At 38.9% G+C, this 24,811-nt stretch overlaps 1 protein-coding gene across 1 annotated transcript in view; it reads right to left on the bottom strand.

Annotated features, from left to right (window-relative positions):
- Positions 1-24,811, bottom strand: part of LOC112047329 (uncharacterized) — a 67,614-nt gene that overhangs the window by 18,994 nt on the left and 23,809 nt on the right. The window contains exons 4-24 of the mRNA XM_052882370.1: positions 17,651-17,820; positions 13,321-13,406; positions 12,895-13,017; positions 12,262-12,371; positions 11,740-11,837; positions 11,123-11,374; positions 10,839-10,960; positions 10,163-10,285; positions 8,983-9,143; positions 8,094-8,222; positions 7,536-7,692; positions 6,821-6,998; positions 5,925-6,029; positions 5,132-5,395; positions 4,599-4,686; positions 3,703-3,822; positions 2,931-3,058; positions 2,124-2,248; positions 1,684-1,828; positions 1,006-1,214; positions 75-220 (exon numbers count right to left, since the gene is read on the bottom strand). Of these exons, the coding sequence (XP_052738330.1) occupies positions 75-220; positions 1,006-1,214; positions 1,684-1,828; positions 2,124-2,248; positions 2,931-3,058; positions 3,703-3,822; positions 4,599-4,686; positions 5,132-5,395; positions 5,925-6,029; positions 6,821-6,998; positions 7,536-7,692; positions 8,094-8,222; positions 8,983-9,143; positions 10,163-10,285; positions 10,839-10,960; positions 11,123-11,374; positions 11,740-11,837; positions 12,262-12,371; positions 12,895-13,017; positions 13,321-13,406; positions 17,651-17,820 (3,039 nt within the window). The remainder of the gene's footprint in view (positions 1-74; positions 221-1,005; positions 1,215-1,683; positions 1,829-2,123; positions 2,249-2,930; positions 3,059-3,702; positions 3,823-4,598; positions 4,687-5,131; positions 5,396-5,924; positions 6,030-6,820; positions 6,999-7,535; positions 7,693-8,093; positions 8,223-8,982; positions 9,144-10,162; positions 10,286-10,838; positions 10,961-11,122; positions 11,375-11,739; positions 11,838-12,261; positions 12,372-12,894; positions 13,018-13,320; positions 13,407-17,650; positions 17,821-24,811) is intronic.

The following is a 24,811-nucleotide window of genomic DNA, read 5'->3' as shown; positions in this document are numbered from 1 at the left end:
CAGGTTTTGTTCTTTCAAAGTGACATAGGCTTACATTATAGGGGAAAGGGTTATGGTGAGGTCAGGGTCAGTACCTAGACCTCAGGTCGTTGAGCACCAAGACCTGGTGCGTCTCCGCGACGCCCAGCTCCCACGGCAGGCCGGCGCTCTTGATGCCCGTCCACGAGCTGGCTCCGGTGCCGCCGTCGTGACCCGATATCACTATGTGCTCTGCTTTGCCCTGTGAGACAAACAAATTTATTAGAAAACAAAAAGCTCGACTCCGTAAAAAGTAATAGTTAATAAAAACAATAGTATAGTCATTGGTGCTCCACCTAAGATGAATTTAATGGCACGCTGAAATCGGTCAAACGTTTTATGCTAAATCTAAGAAGTACATTCAACTGTCTCTTGCACACTCTGCAGTCTAAAAAATAACAACTTTCTCAGATATTAAGGATTGCATGGTTCTTTAATAACCTGTATTGGCAAAGTGGTTGTAGTTCCTATGTTGTGCAACGTTTGTTGAGTTTCAGCGTTTAGTTGCGTTGCGGGGAAACTCTGCTATTGTTTTCGGGGTCACCACTTTCATTAAGTCCGTTTACAAGTTGATCTCTCTCTGGATATGTTATTAAAGAGTGAATCATAATTAAAACATAGTACAACCAAAAAATTATTTTTGAGTAAGTTGGTGAATGCGTTACAAAAGGATTATACCTTTACCGGGCCAGGCGTTAAGGATGCGTGCTGCCATCTACACTCCTACATGCACAGTAAAACAGTACTTGTTATTATAAATTACTAATAGATGGCGTTTTTAAAGAACTTTGAAACTATCCCTATTTGCACTTCGAGAACCTGTTGCAATGTAGTTATGCCTGAGGCTCATAGATGGCGCTTTATTTTTGTTTTTGTCAGAAGTTTCACTTTAGTCGTGTGGTCTAAAGCCTCAGACTAATTACATAAGGACCTGCCTCGCTGGACGTTAATTTTTCTGTTAAAATATATGATACAATTTTTGGTTACCTTAGCCACCCCCGACGCGACGACCCCCACCCCCACTTCGGAGACGAGTTTGACGGACACGCGCGCCCGAGGGTTGGCGCACTTGAGGTCGTAGATGAGCTCGGCCAGGTCCTCGATGGAATAGATGTCGTGGTGCGGCGGCGGTGAGATCAGCCCCACGCCCGGCACCGAGCAACGCGTCTTTGCGATCTCTTCCGTTACTTTGTAGCCTGGAAACACAATGAGTTAGTAAGACATTTGTGAAGAATATAATAACTAATTAATTATTAACACTACGGTGGGGCTCGCCATAGAAGATGTACCCTTTTAGATCTGTCATACGCGCTTATCTCTTCTCTCTTATAATATTTTAAATACACACTTCCAAAGTTTTTTTTAAGTTCGAGGGACAATAATATTCTGGTAGATGAACGACCTCATACAACATAGATATGGAGGTAGTGACGACCCTCATATGTGAGGAACTCGACTTAAAGAGGCGCAATCAACTAAGGCATTAGAAGTAATACGATTTAAGTGCTGGATATCGAACCTTTGGTGCACGATAGGCTTCAAACATCACAAGCAACAAAATGACAAATGGGCGTATTATTTTATCATAACAAGGTGCAGATCACACTGATCCGTAGGAAATCGCCTACATCAGCAAATTGGTAAAGTCAACAAGGTAGCACTGACCGGGCAGCTCGCCGCCCTCCCCCGGCTTGGCCCCCTGCGCCATCTTGATCTGCAAGTCGTCCGCGTGCGCCAGGTACGACGCGGTGACGCCGAAGCGCCCCGACGCCACCTGCTTTATGGCTGACCGCTGGTTGAACTCTGGGTCCTGGAAGTTATCAAATATTTATGATATACAGACTTGTAAGGATAAGGATGTACTTGTAATAAAGAACAGCTGAAAAATCTAAAAAAATCAAAATATCACCATGCAGCGAGCGATAGGTTATTTGATAACATGAAAAAAAAAATACTTAATTGTTGCCATCTACATAGTGAATTTTGAACCCCATTGGTGTTTTTAAACAAAAAATATATAACATTTTTATCAAAAATCCTAAAACTAATTTATTTATTTTTGGCTTCTAGGGACTCGCATGCAAGAGTGAAAGCTTGAAACATACCTGGTTAAGATACCGGTCGGCCGACTCGCCGCCCTCTCCGGTGTTGGACTTGCCGCCCACGCGGTTCATGGCCACGGCCAGGGTGGAGTGCGCCTCCAGGGAGATGGAGCCGAAGGACATCGCACCTGGACACCAAAACATGCAGTATGAAGAACACGGAGAAAATAAGCGAGGACAATTGAAACTTTGGGCAAATCTCTCAATAACTTCCAGGTTTTTATTAAATGCAAGCTTATATATACGTAAGCTTTATAATATTAGTATAGATAAGCTAATAGATAGGCTTATCTATACTAATATTATAAAGCTGAAGAGTTTGTTTGTTTGGTTGAACGCGCTAATCTCAGAAACTATTGGTCCGATTTAAAAAAATATTTCAGTGTTAGACAACCCATTTATCGAGGAAGGCTATAGGCTATATATTATCCCCGTATTCCTACGGAAACGGGAACCACGCGGGTGATACCGCGCGGAGTCAGCTATAATGCCGAGTTTATTGTGGGCATTTCTCAGGCCAAGGCGCTTTTGGAACCTTCCAAGTTTTAAGTTTTCGACTTTACTTATACCCATATATGCAATTATATTAAATATGCAATTGCCCAGCTCTAATACGTAAACGCAACCTCGACCTTGGGCTTATAGTCGTAAGCCCCGAAGGATTTAAAACCTCCAGCCAAGAAAATGCTGCTGTACCTGACAGCGACCAGTATTGGAGAGATTTGGTAGTGATGGTAACAATAGATCAGAAACAGGGAAGACCTGCAAAGTTTCTACAAGAAGAAGAAGTAGAAAAACTGAAAAGCCTACCAGTAGCAAATCGTTTGACGATCTCCGAGGCCGGCTCAATGTCCGCCAGCGGTATGGGCTCGTCCAGCTTCACGAGTTCGAGTTGTCCGCGCAGGGTGCACGCACGGACTGACTCCAGAGCGCTCTCCCTGGAACATATTGAAATAAGGGTTTTTCGTGTGGAGACCTTGGGAATTAAGGGTTCGCAATTTGTTTTAAGAAGTTTAGAAAAGGGTTCTAATACTTTACAGTTACACAGATCTGGACAGTTTAGGTAACTAATTGGTTTAGCTATTCCGAAATGTAATACTGCCCAGATGCTACCAGTATTATCCAGGACGTTTTACAATTATTAGTACTTTATTTTTTCATTTAATAAAATAAATACGTGTACTATTCTTAATAGTGTTCGATAGCAATAAATTCGCAAGCTAAAATACTGTCTGCTCATACTGTTTGGACTGTGTTGGCTTTTGAGCTGCTGGATACAATGGGTCCAGACTCTCAATCTTCTATTTTTATATTTTTGTAATATGGGAAACCATGTCCCTAATATCCAGGCTTTTAGCTTCACAACCATTCGCTAGATACCCCAATATTTCCCTCCTTCTTATTTGTTCACTCTTGACAGAGTGGTAGTAGTTGATGACTCTGCATTTTCTATGGCTAAAAAAACATCCCTTGCGAATGCACCTCCACTTATTCCGGTCTTCAGGGTGTCGAAAACTCTGACCCCAAATATTTAACGGTTTCCAACATAAATTAACTTGAGAAGTACTCGTATGTAACTCACCGGTATCGGTCGTAGGCAGACTTGCTGTTGTTGAGCGCGGCCTCCTGCAGGTTGGCGATGGACATCGGATCGTTGATGTGCTTCTCGCCGCCCGCGCGCCAGTGGTAGTTGCCCGGGTTCCTGTTATATGGTAAGTCTTAAGTGAAAACTCCTTAGGCCTTTGGTCAGTAACGGATTAAACAAACTTGATTCATTCATTAGGTGCCCTCTTCAAACTGAAGTTTGGCGGTCAGGTGGAGAAAACTTTTTCGATAACTTGAAACATTTTTAAGCTGGCTGTAATTATTAGTCCTAAAAATGGACTGCTGTCGATGTTTAAGATGCGGGGTAAACTCATAGAATCATTTTGTCTTAGATTATCAAGCGCTGGAGAGAGCAAACAAGAGCGGACTGATGCCAATTTTTCCCTTTGTTGGTATATGGGTGTGTGTATCCTCAAGTTAACTAACAAGTCAACAAGTAAAGAATTAAAAGAAAATGTTAATACCAACCATACCTATACTAAAGCCATACTTGATGTGCACTGTTTACCAATAAGTTAATAGAGTATGGCTTTAGTAGCAGTTTCTTATTTCTGGTGCCGTCTAGACGGTATGCCGTAAGCAATTGCTTAAGAAAAACTTATAGGCTAATCCAGGACTGCCTTTGGTCAGTGGTAGTCCTGGGTTTCTGTTTTATTGTGATGGTGTTTAAGTGAAAACTTCTTTAGGGAATCCAGTAATCCTAAGATGTGCACCATAACAAATCTCGTAAAGAGAAAAACGTCGTTCGTTCTTCCCAACGCAACAAAAAAGAGAGCAATATTTGCGATTCAGTGGCTATTGGTCCACATTTGTCTATCTTTCGTCTCGAGATATGTCGTGCTGCGCAATCTCAGGCATTTAGATGAAGCTTACCGTAGTACGAGCATGTCTCGACAATCTCCGTACGTCAGTGCGTGTCTGTCGAAGGTCTCCTGCGACAAGATCTCGAATGTTACACCACCTGCAAAAAAAAATATTTTTAGTTATGTTGACCTTTTTGCATAGTTAGGTGAAATTACTTCAAATAAAACATCAAAAACATTACATAAAATACATAAAAGGATGCAAGAGTTAAAAGCAGTATATTCTTATTATTTTGACAATAGTTAGCTTAAGTCGTTAGTATTCTAGATAGTCACTTTTGTTTGAACTAATTTCATACATTTATTTATCCTCTTTATGCATGTATAAATGAAAAATACATGTAAAGCTTTTGGCTTTGCTATCTCCAAAAATTGACAAATTCAAATAGGTCAATCATGCAAGTATTAACATCATTTACATTCAAATTCTGCATCACCAAGAAAATCATAACCACCAACATCTAGTATATTTCCATTGGTACAAAATAACTGAGAGGTTCTACCTCCCAACTAATAATACAAATTGTTCTAACTGAATCTCACCAATTCTCGATTGAGTTCCTCTGAAGCACTTCTCAATGACCTCCTCACTGAGACCAACCGCCTCGAAGATCTGAGCGCTTTTGTACGACTGCAACATGCTGATGCCCATTTTGGCCATCACTTTGGCCAAACCCGTTTCCATGGCCTTCTGGTATGCCAAATAGATGTCAGCGTCGGTGAGGTTGGGGTCGATCAAGTTGTCGTTTCGCAGCGCGAAAGCCAGTTCGAAGGCCAGGTATGGGCATATGGCGTCGGCTCCGTAACCTGGTAAATTATAATGAGGTTTAAGAGTTTAAGAATGTGGAAGCTAAATTTTAATTAGGGCATTAAACTTAGAACTTTGAAATTCTTATTGGTTGTTCAGATTTAGTAACAGTAATGATGCTGCCGCATGATAAATCCTGAGGGTGGGTCTCATAATTTGAGATTTATACATGAAATTTTATACTTCTTTAAAATCTAGTAGCAATTAGAAGCTGTTCTACTAGGGTCTTACCAAAGGCTAGGCAGGGTAACACGAGCGGAGAAGGGGAGTGTTAGTTAACTGTCAAGGACATCCTTAACCCTACAATTACACAAGTCAGGGGCTTGGCTCGAAGTGTTTCACTCTACCACACAATGGACCCGACACCCACACAGTGAATCCATGGAATGTATACTCTATTTCTTAATTTTAGACAATTCATATTCTTTTAAAGATATATTTCTAAATATCAATTTCATTCAAGAAAAATAATAGTTCACGTGACATTTAGTAGACATTTACATTGTGGAAACAAACAAAACAACTCACCGAGTAGCACGCACATGTGATGCACCTCCCGCGCTTCAGCCGTCTCCACGATGAGCCCGACCTTCATTCGCTGGCGAGTCTCGATCAGATGATGATGTACAGCACCTACAACATAAAACAACTTTTTATATTGTCATGCAATAGTTTTTGTTAGGTCAGATGTTGAGTGACGTCTTACTTATTTCTAGCTACAGTTATTCAGTACATGACGGAGAGAGAGGGTTATATCTGGGTGATCGCATGTGAAACTGACAAAGCTCAACTAGTAGCAAAGGGGCACTTGGTACCAATAATACCGACGGACATTCGATCCATCTATAAGCGATGGAATGACAATCCTGAAGCAGAAAGCGCAGTGTTGGTATACTCCTTACAAAATAGACCGGCGACATCAAACTATAATCGTAATCGGAGGTAATCGCTGGACGCAAGTGGTTTAAAAGCTTCAGAAACGTGGATGCCCTTAAAGACGACCTATGTCCAACTGTCCCTCAACTGAAATGATGAGGTTGATAGTTTTAATGTATATCGAACCCGGCAACACTCTGGGCCCATTCAGCGAAGTGACAAGCGGAGCTATGTCGGATCACTCACCGAGCGCCAGCAGAGAGCCGACCGGCACGCGCGTGGGCCCCGCCGCGCGGTCCGTCAGCACCACCAGCTGGTAGCCCTGCACCGCCGCACCGTGCGCCTCGCCCGACACTCCACTCAGCGACGATATGTGAGCGTGCAGCGGATCACTCACCGAGCGCCAGCAGAGAGCTGACCGGCACGCGCGTGGGCCCCGCCGCGCGGTCCGTCAGCACCACCAGCTGGTAGCCCTGCACCGCCGCACCGTGCGCCTCGCCCGACACTCGACTCAGCGACGATATGTGAGCGTGCAGCGGATCACTCACCGAGCGCCAGCAGAGAGCTGACCGGCACGCGCGTGGGCCCCGCCGCGCGGTCCGTCAGCACCACCAGCTGGTAGCCCTGCACCGCCGCACCGTGCGCCTCGCCCGACACTCGACTCAGCGACGCCTCCAGTCCGTGCGCGCCGTCCGCTATGTCGAACGTGCAGTCGATTACTTTGGTCTGTGGAACAAATATCAACATTATTAAAATTATTTGTGGCAACCCCACTGTGCATCGTGCTAGTTTCACTGTCTGTAAGCTGCCCCAACAATTATTAGTCCAATACAAGAAACCCCTTAACAATATTAAAAATGACCTCAACCTAATTTACACCCCACCAAAAAAAAATATATGAAACAACCTGTTGAATTCTGTTTGTAAGTATGTCGTCATTGAACTTTGATCTAGTTTAGGCTAAAGTGAATGACCTTAAAGGGATCGACGAGCCGCATGGTGCGGCGAATAGGTCGGAGTTTGAAAATACAGTAAGACGGAGGAAATTTCTCGGTGTTTAGGCTGTATTTGCGTGCTGATAAGCAATATAATAAAACGATGCCGCGCATAAGCTTAGATGGTGCTTATCTTTTTTCTTGTAGGCCCAGGATGCATTTTATGAGACAGCTCGTGACGAACAATGTGTTATCAAAACCGCCGAAATCGGAAATATCGCTCCCTCCATCGTTTTTTTTGAATCGTGGCTTAGAACCCGAGGCTCACCTTCCACCCCCGATAGTTGGTCTGCTTCAAGGCTTCCAGGTCCGGTATGGAGAGGATCGGCTGCGGCAGGAACAGCCGGTGCACGAAGCTGGGGCTGGGCTGCAGGATGTTGGCGGTGGGCCCGATCGGACACAGCAGCGACATCACGATCTTCTCTCTGCATTAGTAACGAACACATGAAAAATATGAAACAAAAAATACTATACATATACCTTTATATATTCAACGACAGTTTGTATGGATCAGAATGTTGCCCAGTAAAAGGGACTGCTTGAGAACGAAATGCGTATGTTGAGATGGATGTGTGGTGTGACAAGAATGGATAAAATAAGGAATGAGTATACATGTAATGCGGTGGGATGGATGCCATATTACCAGATGAATGTTGAATTTGCAAGTTGAAAGAAAAACAAGAGATGGTTGGAGTGTGTAAAAGAGGACATGACTGCAAAGGGAGTGGGATCATGAGTTGGCGAGTAATAGAGACAAATGGAGAAGATTGACATATTTTGCCGACCCCACTTAATTGGTGTGGTTGACAAATACAATAGAAGTCACCTGAAGGGGTCAATGGGGGGGTTGGTGACTTGCGCGAACAGCTGCTTGAAGTACTCGTAGGGCAGGGGCTCGAAGCGCGACAGGCACGCCAGGGGGGCGTCGTTGCCCATGCTGCCCAGAGCTTCTTTCCTGCAATGAAACACCAACTTCAAAACGCCTTTTTTATTAAAAAAAAACGAGAATGCTGTAGACCACACGACTGAAGTAAAACTACTATCAAAAATAAAATCAAAGCGCCATCTATGTGCCTCAGGCATAACTGCATCGCAACAGGTTCTTGAAGTGTACCGGGGGAGAGAGATCCCCCGCGACGTACCCGGGCTAGGAGGTAATAGGCCCGCACCCCCGCCCGACCTCATCGGAATGAGATGATACAAACATCATGATGTGTACAATGTGTACAAAAAGAGATTGTTTCAAAGTTATCTAAGAACGCCATCTCCTGTACTGTTTAGATGGCAGCACTCATCGCACGTTCCGTAACGTATTTACCATCTTACTCCTCAAGTTAAGAAGTTTTACTTCAAAAACATATGAAATTCTAAATCTACCCGATCTGAAAATTGACACAATTGAAAATCTACACAACTTTAGTTTTCAACAGAGATTTACCGAGTACGCTAAAATCAAAAAATATTTTGCCACAACTGAATTCTGAATTTGTTTGTCTGTTGGACAAACAAATTTTGTCAGTCAGTAGCAATTAAATTAAACCTTTAAGTGCATACGTATTTTCCTTAAAACCTCTCCACTAACTGCAGCCGGAATTCAACCTTAATGCGTTTATCACTACGAGTACTCCAAATTTCATCTGAATCAGTTCAGCGGTGACAAGATAACAGACAGACTTACTCTCACATGTATAATATTAGTAGTGAACTGCATTTACTTGTTCTGTATCATGGGCAGCAGCAGCATGTTGATGGACTCGATGGTGTATCCGAACAGGCCGAGCCTCTTGTCGCCGAGACCGGATATAGCGCCGTTCAAACCATTGGGTACGGAACCGTTCTGTAGAGACACCGATTTGTGGATGTCTTCCATCGTTATCTGAGAAATTGAACATTTTGTTAGGACTTGTATATAAATAACACTCTGGCAACCAAGAGATGGGACCAAACAATATGGTGATGGGACGTCCAACAATGAGGTGGGAAGATGGCGTCTACCTTACTCTGGGGCCTTGCTGGCAGTGCCAGATTAAGGTAATTTGATGCCTTACGTAAACTACAAAGTATTAATTAAAAAAAATGTTAATATGTAGAATATGGTGAACCCTACATACAACATCAATTTCAAATTTGCAGATTTTGAAATGGATATAACTTTGATGTGCTTTTCTTCTCTTTTTGTTGCCCGCCTAGACGGGATGCCCCAAGCAATTGTTTAAATAGCTTAAAGAATAATCCAGGACTGCTTGCTGGACCAGAGTTGTGGCCGACTGGGTGCAGTGGAAGCAGTTGGAGGAGGCCTATGTCAGGCGACTCTACGAACAGCGGCACATACTATAAACGTTTCAACACACAACTTATATATACCAATGGCAAATTGTATTTATTTATTTATAACCTTTTCATACAAGCGTTTGTATACCAGTTCATATTTATCCATTTGTATTAGTTATCAAAAATCAAAAAAGTGGAATATTGGTCAAAACTGAAAAATAGAGAAATCTATATCATAAGTGACGTTTATGACTTACCATCTAGAATTGTTCAATGTGCAGCATGAAAATTGTATAATATGTAGATTATATTGAAGACTAACAAGTTCAATCTTAATTTGGAATACAAAAATATCTAAGAAATCACTAAAAACAATATTTAATAAATTTTAAGGCGCAAAGAAACTTCCAACTTGAAATAAAAGTTCAAGCCTGCTCTGCTGTTAATACTATAGTTGACGAAGAGCGAAGCAATACTCTATTTATGGGCACGATGGTCTTCCTCTTATGTTATTTTTTTTTCTTTCTATACAAGTTAAGTTAGCCCTTGATTACTAGATGTGCCTTTGGTCCGTCAATTATAACTACAAAAGAGAACGTCAATGCTGTTAGTCAAGTCGGTTACCTGCTCCTGGAGCCACTGCGAGTGCGGGCGGCTGCGCGCTATCTCCATCTTCAGCTCCACGTCCTGGATGATCTTCTTGCCCTCCGTGTCCACCAGCAGCATGCGGCCGGGCTTCAGACGACTCTGTTGTGACACATTCAATCATCATGTAAAAAAGATTAAAAAAAAAGTGAGTTAAGATCACACAACTGAAGTAAAACTTCTTTAAAAAAAAAAACAAAGCGCCATCTATGACTTTCAGGCATAAACTGCAACGCAACATGTTTTTGAAGTATACAAAAAGGGTTTGTTTCAAAGTTCTCTAAGAACGCCATCTACTGATAGTTTAATAACAAACACTGATTCACTATGCCTGTAGATGGCAGCACGCATATTAAAAGGCTCGCCCGATTACGATAACTCGTAACTTATGCATTACGATGATTCGTAACTTTATTTACTCTTTATTTACTTTATTACTTTACTCGTAAGTTACTCCCCAAGTGCGTCAAGTAGTTTTACTTCAAACATGAAACTTGAATACCATGCGGCTAAAATAGCCGGGACAAATAACTTAAAGTGTTCTTTGAGGCACGGGGCTGTATAACTCCACCAACTTCTCAGCTTAGATTAAAATAAATTTTGCTAGTAAATAAAAGCAAAAGTACAGGAATACCATGGAAATTGTGTCACATACCTTCAAAATAATCTTTTCCGGGTCGATATCGTACACTCCCACTTCGGACGCCATGACGAGAATGTTCTCACTGGTGACGTAGAAGCGAGACGGCCTCAAACCGTTTCTATCTAGAATGGCACCTGGAATAAATATTAAAATGTTGAAATAACTATTCTCAGTTGTAGACCCCAGCAAGTAAGTCATTAGTCAACCCATAATGGCATGCTAAGATCGTTATGCCAGGCCTCATGGTCATTACGGCCTCTTGCAGCGTGCGGTTGCTGCAGTGCAGGAGGACTCACCAATATATCGACCGTCAGTGAAAGACACAAGCGCGGGGCCGTCCCAGGGCTCCATGGCGCACGAGGCCCACTGGTAGTAGTCGCGCCGCTCCTTCGGCATGGTGGGGTCGTTGTGCCAGGCCTCGGGCACCATGGTCATGACGGCCTCGGGCAGCGTGCGGTTGCCGCAGTGGAGGAGGAACTCCAGCACGCAGTCCGCTGAGCCGGAGTCAGAGAGATTCGGCTCCACTACCGGGTAGAGCTTCTTCAAATCTGCGAAACATTTATAGTTTATTTATACAGGCTGAAAAGTAAGGATGATTGACCATTCTTATATTCGGAAAAGATTGTATATATTTACTGTTCTGTGGAAAACAAATATGCCCAAGGACCATAATAAAAGCTAATAAAAATTATGATTTAATAAGTAACAAATGAACTAACTAAAAATGTCCATGTGGTTAGTTTAGATGTGGGTGCGAGAGGAATAACAGCAAAATTTCAAAATTTCAGCTGTTTTTTTTTCGTCTACCCTCTTGCCAATGGTCTTCTTGTGCCTTTTTGCCCAAGTATGTAGTTATCATATATATAATTATATACAAGATTTAATGTTTCTAGTTCGGTAATGGAAGACTCACCTTTTCCAAAAAGCTCGCTCTTCATGACTCCCTCCCGAGCCTTCATGAGATTTACATTACCTCGTAATGTATTTATTTCGCCATTGTGGGCAAGTACTCTGAAACGTAAAATAAATTTAAAATGTTTTTATTGTTTCCAGCACGACCAAGAGTAAAATATAGGGTGCTGGGGAGTATTTTCCATAACTCTGGGATTATTATATTATTTACCTAAAATTAATTCAAAATGTTCTAGGAACATGAGTTCTAAAAATAATATTTACCTACTTTCAATTCAATATTTCTTTTGTAAATAGATCATAAAATGTGTCCCATAAATCATCTTTAATCTTTATAATTATGTCTTGGCCAAGCTTTACTTACGTATTTTAAAATGCGAAGATAGATAAAGGCGTGTGTTAGATGGATAGTCGGACATATTATATATATACATAATATAAAACGTATAAATATAATATGTCCGATATACCGTTGCTATGAACGAGGTGGAGAGCTATATGTCAATACTTGATTATATTTTACCTCAAAGGATGGGCACGTTCCCAGCTGGGGAAGGTGTTGGTTGAGAATCGAGTGTGCACTAACGCGAGGTACGTCGTGAACGCCGGGTTGTTCAGATCCTTGAAGTATTCCTACAACAAGACGTCATGATCATTCTTCGCTAAGCAATTATTAAAGTTAGAAAATAATTTGTTCACTGAAGTTGACGTTACACACATACGCGAATTCGGGTTGGCTTAGGTTAGAAGCGCAATTAAAGGTTTCAAAATTAATTATTTGAATATTTAAACGCAAACAGTCAAGCAAATATTTGCTTCTTACGGCTCAAGTCGAGAGGAATATCTTAGCATTCCATGGATTCACCGTGCGGGTGCCGGGTCCATTGTGGGGCAGAGAGAAAAACCCTGAGCAAATAGATCCCCGGACTTGTGACGTTGGGTGTAGGGTTAAGGACATACTAGACAGTTAGCTAACCCTCCCCTTCTCCGCTCGTGTTGTTCTCCTTGCTTAGCCAAAATTGGTAAGATCCTACTATTACATACATACATACATTCGAATATAGAAACTTGCTGTAGTTCTAGTGAGGCCAAGGTCTTAAAGCAAGTTATAGATAGATTATGCTGATATTCTATTCTGGGCTTTAAAGGTACTTACCCATAATTGATTAGAAGTCAGAAGCCCCTTGTAGACAACAGTTCTCAATGACAAGCTGCAGATATAGAACCGAGCGCCAGGCACCACCAGCTCATGGGACGCCCTCTTGCGGAGCACGAATATCTGCGAACACAACACAGCACCGTTCCAAGTAACAGCCAACGAGCAAACTACGTCAAGGCAAGGGTATCATTTAATACATAAAGGGTTTGTAAATTTACGTTTGCAACGACGGGCGGAGATCCGGCGGTGACGCGCGCGGCGCAACGATCTGAAATGAAAGCTCCAAGAGTGCTTTGGGTCCTAACAGATACATATGGGGGAGTCTGAAATCGCAATACACACTTTGCGAGTTCATACTCGTATGAGATGTATTTATTAGTCGGTGTGTTCCGGTTATGTTCTCGCTTGCTGTTCAGCGCTTACCTGACGTGCGAGTTGGTTTTCGTCGGCGATATCTCCGGTAACAAACACTTGTCGCATATATGGCTCCGAGTTACGAGCCACCTGACCTGAAAGCGAGCCAAATGAGCCCATTACAAAATGCACTTTTGGGTCTACCCTATTATATGAACTAGTCTATCGTGAACACCTACGTGACATTGTTTTGAGTGTCAAATTATAAATGTGTTGGTTCGATCGATGTTGTTCGCTTTGATGGTAATGATGAAAATGAATTATTTTAACCCGAAGCAATACAAATGATTTTGAAATGGTCGTTAAATTCGTCATGATAAATAGTAGATAGCAACCAATTTTACCATCGAAGCGAAATTTTAAAACCAATTCTACCAACATCGCTATTGGGATTGATAACATCAAATTACGTTTAATATCTTCTTTTAATTCTCAAACAATGACCCGTTCACATAATTCCAGTTCAAACAAAAGTCATAATTCATCTAGAATTAATTTACAGCGAAGATGACGTCTAGATGGATCCGGTTATTTTTAACCAATCGGATTGCATATACTACGGACTATACTCTGGATTATTGGTTACCCTTAAATAACGCGTCCAGTTATTAAATTACATATCTAATGATCACTGGATTTATAACTTAGTACTACGAATGCAAATCCTCTATTATTTCTTTTCAGAGTAATAAAGTACTGGATCACTTCTCTGGGCTAGGATTATGTGAATTGGCCCTAAATAAACTTTAATTACTGATTTTACCACAACCAGTGCGAACTGCATATATTTGTGTCATAAAACACCACGTTATGGGGCAAGTTATAAAAACGAGTTCAATTCAATGCGTTTCGAATTCCACAGTCCACACCGATCGCTCAATAAGGAATAATTCCATTCATTTGGACCAGGTCAATTCGTTACCACTTGTGATTGGCTATTGAGAGGAGTTCGATAGACGTGTGCAAATAAATGAATATTCCTTTCAAATAATGGTACCACGTTAGAGAATCTCACATCAATTGCGATAATACCATAAAAATACGGTTGTAAAAGATGTCTTTTTAAAACAGTAATATGAGAACTTTGTCCTTCAAAACGTCTCTTGTATTTGTGGCATCGTAAGTCCGGGCAAATAATAATTTAGTGTTATAAAAGGTAAATTATTTTTAAACCTAGTGTGGTTTTAGTAATTAATTACATACGTATGTAGTTTTTACAATACGTTTTTTTCGGAGTACATTTATTCAGTTGGCTAAAATAATTATTAGGTATCATTATAGATAGCCTCTAGCTAGTTTATACTTAACGTTGAATACCTAATACCTTAAGAGCGCGCAGCGCGTCGGTACGATATGGATAAAATTCGAAGCGCAAACGAGACGCCGAATTATGACTTTCACGTGATTGAAAAGCACGGAGCGATTGACGCGCGATGCAAATTTTATGACGTGAGCGCCAAAACCATTTTTACCTAATTGCAAGTAAATTAAACAACATAACGAAAAACAAAATGGCCATGTTCAAGATATTTACTTAATTTTCTATACAAAACAAAAATTTAAGAAAATAAGTTTGCTTTTCCTGAGATTGAAAGCAAAATGTGAGCAAAACATGTATTTTTCAAAAAAATAAATTATCGATAAAAGTTTCACAAATTGTGTATTTTGTATAGTCATAACGAAGCTAACACTTTGAAATATCATTTACCCAAATATCAGGCTCCTAACTTTTCCAGAATCGGAGATCCAGAACCATTTGTAACCACCAAATTACATATTGCACACTCTTAACAAGTGATGTTTAGTCTCGTAGATATTATTTTTTTATCACTACCCGTACCCAGAACCTATAAAACTGCTTGTATACTATCTGAACTGCACTATTGCATAATATTGCATGTACTATTTATAGAAGGTCATGAACAGTCTGTATCGAAGTAGGTACCTTTTCTGCACGAAGGCAAATGCAAATAAGGCAAATACAGGAGCAATGTTTAGCAAAAAGTTACAACTTTAGAGGTTTGATTTTTATAGTCACTTACTCGAACCGGTGCAAGGGGAGCCCGATTTTTGGGTCATCCTAAATTATAGGATTACGGGCTGTGGATAAAACTTGGCAATTGTGTTTTAGGAAGTATGATTTAATTTAACACGCAATCACATAAATGTTTGTTACTCCTTTACGCCGCAACTACTGATCCGATTAGGTTGAAACTTGGAATAGAGATAGTTAATATCCTGATTTACATTTTACTTTGGTTTCTGCGAGAGGTATTAACAACTGAAATTGAACTAGGTATTTGTGTGTACAACCTTTTCATCGTTGTCAACCCTTATTCGGCTCACTGCTGAGCTCAAGTCTCCTCTCAGAATGAAAAGGTTAGGTCAGTTTTCCACCACGCTGGCCCATTGCGGCTTTGCAGACTTCACACACACAGAAAATTAAGAAAATTCTCTGGTATGCAGGTTACCTCACGATGTTTTCCTTCACCGTTTGAGACACGTGATATTTAATTTCTTAAATTGCACACAATGTTGGAGGTGCAAGACCCGGACCAGATTCAAATCCACGCCCTCTAGAATCAGAGGCATAGGTCATATCCACTAGGCTATCACAATACGTATTCGTGTGCACCTATTTAGTACAACCATTTCGCTTAGTTGGAGGGAAACGAGGAAATTTGTCAGACTGATAACCAAGACCTGTGTTATCTTTAGGAACTTCAATGGACTTTGGTGCAAACAAATATGTATCTCTTACCGATGCCACATAGCTAGGACAGTATTTGTCTAATGATATCCAGAAGACAGGTATACCGGGAAAAAGACGTGAGTTTCCCCATCAAAACACATCAGAGTTTTAAATGAAACAAACCGTGTGGTCAAGCATCGCAAGACCGCTGGCCCTGGGTCGCAAGGACCGACTTAGGGTTAGTGTACACTAGTGACCTGGAATGATATTCGCAAACACTCGCAAACTGCCCGTATATGCATATGCAAAGCTGGACAAATGTTCGGTGATATGGCTTCGTAACAGTTCGACAAATTAAAATGATATTTCTAATTGATCGTAACGGCTTTTATTAATATTATTGGTGTAATAAAAAAAAAAACATACATACAACCGAACGTAGAAACTCCTCCTTTTTGGAAGTTGGTTAAAAAAACTAGTAAACGTCATCTACATATTACATTTATTTGCAAAATCTCAAAAAGTACCAGGTCTGCAAGAAGTATAACAGTGGAGCTTCTTGCAGTACATTTTCATCAGCATTTATTCAAAATACTTCTGTTTATACAGCAATGCATAGCAGCTTTTATTAACTTTGAGACTACTAAATTACAAATCTATTACGTAATAAGTCAATAATTTTTGTTTTGTTTAATTTAGTAGCAAAATTTTTCCAAGATCAGTCAAGAAAAATTACTAAAAGATCCTTAGCTATTCATTCAGACGCGTTCGAAATAATGAACCCGAATAAAACACTTTTGAAGTTTGAATAATATTTTAGATTTCATTGTAAATTATTTTAAAAGCCGTTACGAACAATTTAAAACAATTACATTTAACTTTTAACAAAAACAACTATGAGAGTCTACAAGAACAATGAGTTTGCATAATTTAACATTAATTGCATGTCTGGGGATAATTTAGAGCAACATAGAAATTTGCGTAAAAATCATAATTGTATATTGAATTTGGTACATTTATTTTTGTTTAAATAACATTTAGAGTCACAGATTAAAGGAAAAACATAGACAGGAACTGACTGTTATAATATATAAAAATTAACACTTACTTTTGTAAAAACATGTGAGACAATTTTATTTAATTTAAGTAAAGTTAGTTTACTGTAATGTATTTCTATTGTGAAGCCTTTTTGTTTAGCCAGTACAGCCATTCAATTGCGCCATAAATTTCTGATTGTGTGTGAGTTTATAGCAGAGTTACCCTGCTTGACATACAACGGCTAGCAAAGTAACCACGCTTTGATGCTATCCTTACACATAAATATTTCTGTTTGTTATTCTGTATCAGATGATATATTCTAATGGATGTCTACTAAGCTTACTCGACATACTTAACGTGATTACACTAGTGCTGTTGTTCTTTTCAAATAGATTTCGTTACTTTTTTTTACATCACCTGCTCGTATTTAGTTACCGCTTCTGGCTAACATTTGTTAGTGGCTTCGATTAATAAACACAAATTCTCTGTCTATGTTTCCCTTTAGTCTGTGTATAACTCATACTAATTTCTACATGTAATTCTATATGAACATCCAATTGAAATAACATATGCTTTATATATGTCCACGATGTTTTTAAGCGTTCTTACCGATGCTGGAGTTATTGGTGGGCACTGTCCTCCAGCAGATGACGGTGAGGCCGAGGCTGTCGGCGAGCTCCTTGAACTTCCTCTCTATCTCCTGATGATGGAGCTTGTCGAGGAAGAATATGCCTGTGGCGTACTGCCCGAACGGCGGCAAATCGATTTGGTGACTGTCCCTGGAATTAAGATCAGCAAATGAGTAACTATATATACAGGAAGAAAATTTTTTTAGTGCGGATATTTTTATATTTTGTACATAAACAAAATTTAATGATCACGTATTTTTTCTTTTTTTTTTAACTCAAAAATAACAAAATTATCGTTAGCTAAAGTTATTTACTTTTGAACAGAATTTTAGGGTCACCCTATTGTGCGTTTATTTTATTTTCGTTTGATACCTAAAGGACGTCACCAGATCACTTTTAAGCTGAATATATCTTGTTTAGTAATAATATGTACATTATTTTGTTATTTTAGAGACATAAATTAAAAAAAAAAATTACATAAAGAGTATCGAACTGTTTGTAGATTTATATTCTATTAATGATACAGAACCACGAAAAGAAATATCCGCACTAAAGACCGAATCACCCTGTATATATATATTTTTAATATTACTATAATAACCCAGTATTGTGATGTTTGGAAGTCTCTACAAAAGGCTTATGTCCTGCAGTGGACGTCCATCGGCTGACATGATGATGATGATGATGATAATAACCCGGCAGTCGCTGTGTTGGCATTTTTTTTTCATACAAAATCAATAGAGCCGTGTATAGTGGAAGGTAGGGGTAGGAGGGTGCAAATACTTTAAAACCTTCCTAAACTACCACTTTACGACGAAACAAATGCATACAAAACAAACAAAATATATAAAGTTCATTCAAATTGGTCCTGCAGTTTTGGAGGTGACACGATGTTCCTGGTGACACAAGAACATCGTGACATGCTATTAGCAAGCTTAGTGGAGCTATTTCTTTTTTTTATTCTGACCCCATAAATACAGCAGTGAACGATTTGAGCTGTGATAGCCTAGGTGATAGGACCTTATTCGAATCTGGTCCGGGGCATGCACCTCTAACTTTTCAGTTAAGTGCATTTTAAGAAATTTAATATCACGCGTCTCAAACGGTGAAGGATAAACATTACGAGGATACCTACATACGCGAGAATTTTCTTTCTCTACGTGTGTGAGGTCTGCCAATCCGCATTTGGCTAGCGTGGTGGACTATTGGCCTAACGCCTGTCATTCTGAGAGGAGACTCGTTGCTCAACAGTGAGCCGAAAATGGGTTGCTCATGATGAACCAACATCGCATCTTCAGTTGCCACAAAATCCTATCTTGCCTATCATTATTTTCAACTTCTGTTGTCGACCAGACAAGGTGACACTAGAAATACCACTAACCTTCAAACTAAATTCTAGACTTTTTTATAAAAAGTCTAGACTTGTTACATAATATTATGTTTGAGCCAAATATTTCCATAACGCATGAACAGCAAAACATTGTTTATCTATAATTTAAACCGTGACGTTTAATATATTATATGTAAAATATATAAGTATTTTTTAATATTATATTTGGCGTTTTACCTTTGTATCAGTGGCATTGTAAGTTCTAAACGAATGAATCGATTGTCATGAGTTTTTCTTGTTTAAAAGTTGACGTCATCAAGATGGTACTTGCCTATATCTAGATACATGATGAAGATGCAATAAGTCAACCCAAAGCTGTCGCCGTTTATGATATAAATGATTTTTGACATTAAATCTAAATTCATGACATCTAGACAATTTATAGACATCTTTGGACACGTTTATGTTGAGACTATTTTAGAAGAAGCTAATGTAACCTAACCCTATATAATCGGTTGCATAACTTCCGAACCTTAGTGACCATAGCAAAATTTTTTGCTTGTGAAGCAAATAACCTCAAATAACATTTAAAAGCTGTGAATTAATGTGTCAAATGTTTGTGTCATCACAAGGGATTTGCTTATAAGTGTAATATTATACCTATGCTAGGCTAGCAAATAAATGTATTATATGATTGCATTTTGTTGCTAAGAGTACCTATGTAATGATTGCATAGGAAAAGATTCCGCCTGAGCTATGATTCCGCCTGAGCTAATGATATTTCTTGGAATAGTGATAACTCCAATTTCTTCTCTTATAAGGAGGAAGTTTTGGCTCTGTAGTTACACCATTAAAATCGATTGATTTTTATAAATAATCTAACATGCAGCACCATTGTCAGCTAAGATAAATTAGCCCAAATTACATTTATCTTATCTAGTTTAGCAGTAACTTTGACCAACTTCCGACTCCAAGGAATACGCTAATCATCCTAATTTTCATTTATAATAGAAGCAATGGAAAAATTCTCGAATGTGCGACGAATTAGGATGTGCATGACGTCAAGTCATAAAGGAAAAGTTATTTTAGATCGTAATTTTAAGGCACTATGCTATCGCGCAGTTTGATCAAAGGAAGAACCGTCTTTTGATCAGTTGCCTTTATAGCAAAGACGGTATCATTCGTCAACTTAACCCCCCTATAATCTGTGTACATACTTGTAAGGAGGGCTTACATTCAGCTAAATTTCACATCATAATTTGAAACTATTGATCATCCAAGAACAGCTTAACATAATTGACTGAGACGAATATTTTAGCAATCCATGATTCACCGTGCTGGTGCCGGGTCCATCGCGTAGGCGAGAGAAAATCTCCGAGCAGAGTCCTAAACTTGTGACCAATGGATGTAGGGTTAAGGAATTCCTTCACAATCGATTAACACTCTCCTTCTCCGCTGTGTTGTTCTCCATGCCTAGCAAAACTCATATTATTAAAAGTTATTGGCTAACTAAAGAAGCTGATCATGGCATGAAAACTTGTCAGTTCATGCCCACAGATAAATAAGTTAGGCAATTATGGAGTTTGGACTTTGGTGGTAGGCAGCAGGTTGCAAGAGTACCTGTACTCTTGTGAACTAATCAATTGTCCTAATATAAAAAAACCCCATTTTTTTTCTAGAGAAGTTCATGAGAAACTTAGCTTCGTGACAACCCTTAATGTTTGATCTTTGACGGTGCTTATAAAAGGATTGCCACGAAGCTAAGTGACTGGCGACTGGTGATGCTTCTAATGCTGTGGTCGCTATTACCCAATCACAGGAAAGTATTACTATACCTACTGTTGTCGCACGGTATGTCTATATCATCGGATGGAGACATTCGTTGAAATCATTTCCTAGAACGTTATCACCAAAATAAATAAACAACTCCACAAAACTTATCACTTGGTTTGTAATGAACAATGAGTAGTTCAAACACACGGCCCGTGTGACTGTGATTGTTTGACTTGATAGTATTCAATCAAACGGTAACGTCAGCCACTGACGATCAAGTAAGCTCACATGATCAGATATATCGGCTGACAAGCCGTTAGCGTGTAAGCTTACTTGATCGTCAGTGGCTGACATAAGCGTCCCCACGGACAGACAGACTAGGTCTTTCGAGCTTTCCGCTATAGATTGTTCATAGTTGCTGCTCAGTAGGTAGGTATCTAACTGAACTAAATTGTCAAATAACACAAAAGCTTTTAAGAAATACCAGGGAAGCATAAAATATTACAAGGTCGACGTTGTGTAGACGGAGTATCAGTCTACGGAGGTTGATTTTTGTGCAGGTATTTTTTTTTAAATTTTTCATCCGTGAACTGCCATTTTTTTTTTAATTTTTCATCCGTGAACTACCCATCAAGATGTCGGTAGTATTTGATACCCAATTAATGAAACACGTTGCCTAACCACGACACGGCAGAGCACATGGTCCGGTCTATGTATACTACGGAATGCGTTGGCGCCGCGCCAGCGGTGGACGCGACGGTGGGCGACGCGCCGGTGGACCGATGGATGTTTACTACTTCTGTCGGACGCTGAACCTTTGCTAACGGTAAAATGTGTGCATACGAAACCATTTACGATCGGCGCTAATAAATTAAAATTTGTTTCGATAAAAATATTATTTTAGTTGTGTATGTATAAAATTACTTGTCAGTATGTTAGTTTGTGACATCATTTGAGAATGATTGATCCACAGAATAGACATCGCTAAAAGCTGTATATCTGTGATTAGAACCCTTGTAGCTTTACTTTTAAGTTTACTTTACTTATCACAATAACTTTACGATAAATCAATATATTTAATTAATGTTTATTTTCCAAGTAATAATAATAATTCTACAATCTATGAACTCAATAAGAAAGCGTTGAACTTTACCAGAACATCGCGTGTGGCGTGTTAACAAAATATCGCCCTTTATCATAATAATAAAGTTCATAAAAGCTTGATTACCTGAAATATCTCAAAAGGTCACCGTTCCTAATTTTTGTTTACAATGGGTAGAAAAACACAATACTTCCGGTAACTTTGTAAACCAAGGAATTTTTCTATTTTACACCCTCAAATGTAAGTAACGTATTAGTGTAGCTTGAAAGGGACAAAACTTGCAACCCAATTAATTATATTACTCTCTTTTCAATTTTAAGGAAAAATATAATTTTTTTTTCAGTATTTCCAGATTATACAGTGTGCTGGGGAGTATTTCCCATAACTCTGGGGTTATATTCTTTACCGAATATGAATTGTTACATGTGTTTTAAAATTAATATTTTCGGAGTAAACAATATTTCTTTTGTAAATAGATCTTAAGATGTGCCCCATAAACGCATCCTTATAATTATGACGTAGTCAAGTTTTACGTATTATAAAATGCAAAGATAGATAAAGGCGTGTGTTACATGGATAGTCGGAATTGTTTGAATTACTTTGTATGAAAGCATAAAAAGTTTTTATTTTTTAGTTAAAAAAATATTAGTTATGCAGTTCGGCTCCTATATACGGATTCGTCAACAGCTTGAAGTTATGTAAAATACGCCCGAGCAGCCTATATAATTAGATACCAGAGGTCCTTCGATTTCACTAAACATTTTGAGTTTCCCTGACTTTTCCCCAATTTTCCAGAATGTAACCACCCTATTAGTACCTACACCTGCACAAAGTTTATTTTTAGCGCTATAGCGCCGCATCAAAAATAGCATGCAATACAAAGGTCAGAGTTGAGCAAAACAGAATTTCATTATTAATATTTGCTTGCTAAATATTTTTTTCACTTGTTTACACAATTATACAAAAGCAATGTGTTTCATAATAAAACTGACGTTGTTCTGACGTCAAAATTTAACTAGTGAAATTTTCGTTATTTATCACATCATTTATACAAAATATTCCGTTACTTACGAGTATGTTGCTAGCTCTTTCATGGAGCACATTTATGTCATGGAATGTGCATTAATAAATTTAAGTAATGTTTATAATGAAAATTTAATAGAAGCAGGCTGAACCTCTATGTGAAATAATTAATTTATTTTTATTTTGTGCTAAAACACAGATCCGATAATATATTTTCTACGTAGTAGGTACTAGGTACTAGTACCTGATTCATTCGAACTGAAGCAAACTCAGGCGATGTGTACCTAACCTACAATGGCAATTCGAAATTAAACATTGTTATAGTTCTGGTTCTGATTTGTTCGTTCTTTTTTTTGCGGAAAACAGCAAAATAAATAAATAATTTTTTTAATCGGATACGCTGCAGCGTATCACCCAAAAACGCCAGTTTAAAAACCTTTTAACCAACTTGTTAAATTATTAATGGACCACTTTTGATTTTAAAAAGCTTAATCGTTTCCAAATCAATTAAAGCTTGACAAGTTCGTTCGTAACACTCGCGATGGTACCCCCGCGCAGTCCTTCCCTCTCCACCGCGCGGACGATTTCCAACCCGCGCAGTCCTTCCCACCCCGTCGATCGCATATCATGGGAGTGTCATCAACGAACTTGCCAAGCTATAATAATTATATACAAGCAAAATCAGTATTATTAAGTAAGCCAATTCTAGATTTTTTATATGCAAAATAGGCTCCTGACCATGGTTAGGTTCTATATCTACACTTACTATCAGGTTAGATAACCTGATGGTAAATATAGATACAGTCTAAGATGGGACACGCTTGCCTAGAAGGTGCCGATTCACTCTTGTTTTAAAGATAACCAAGTTATATTATAAGACTCAAGAAACACACATTTGGAAAAGGCATTTCAAACCCTAGCCGTGCGTCAGAGAAAATAATACGCAAAACGTTATGTACGAGTCTTAGAGACATCTACATGCATCTCTATGAAAACCCACCTTATGTTTGCCTTTTTAACTGACTTCAAAAAAGAGGAGGTTCTCAATTGGTCGGAATCTTTTTATAATTATGTCCAGTGAAAGATCAAGTTTAAAGGTTTACCGTTTAGTCGAAAAATAGAAGAGAGATTTGTAAACAGTTTCATTTATATATAAGTATTTCCTCATATGTACAAGGTACAATGACCTCTGCAGTGATGAAGAAGCCGTCAATACTTCGTTTTTATTACGTTTCGTCTAAACATTTACATTATAATAATATAAACATAATATTATATCATACGCAAATCATGCCTGTAAAACGTCTGTCTATTGTACTTTTAACATATCTAACTATTCGATTTTGATGATTATTATGGCAGCACTTGTACTACAAAGGTTACTTATATGATATGGTGTAATTAGGTTAGGTTATTATTTTATTAGGTATTACAGTTTACGTAACGCTTATACTTTTTTCTCGTATTTTTGGAGCTTCCATATAAGGGCTGTAATAAGATCCCCAAGACTGTGATGGACCTGCCAATGCATAGCTTTAAGCAATGTGTTAAAAACATTTACTTAGTCGAGGTTACTACATACATCATTGATCAGTTCCTTAATGATAAAGATGCTTGGAGGCCGTTGGATCAGCTTTCACCTTCACACAGGAAATAAAACTATAAGAAATTGTAATGTTGTCATTAATTGTAAATTACAATGTTGTATGATTTTTTTAAAAAGAGCAACTGTTGAGTTTCTTGCCGGTTTCTTCTCAGCAGAACCTGCCTGCCGAACCGGTGGTAGAATCTTTACAAATAGTCAACTGACGTGTCAAAAGTGCTTGTAAACTGAGCCTACTTGAAATAAATGATTTTTGATTTTTTTTTGACTGATTTTGGGCTAACTTGTAAAGAAATGTTTAGATTTTATA

The sequence above is a fragment of the Bicyclus anynana genome, chromosome 7 (assembly GCF_947172395.1).
Source record: "Bicyclus anynana chromosome 7, ilBicAnyn1.1, whole genome shotgun sequence".
Classification (NCBI taxonomy): Eukaryota; Metazoa; Arthropoda; class Insecta; order Lepidoptera; family Nymphalidae; genus Bicyclus; species Bicyclus anynana.
The sequence above is the reverse complement of the archived record's forward strand: the minus strand, read 5'-3'. Positions and strand labels throughout refer to the sequence as shown.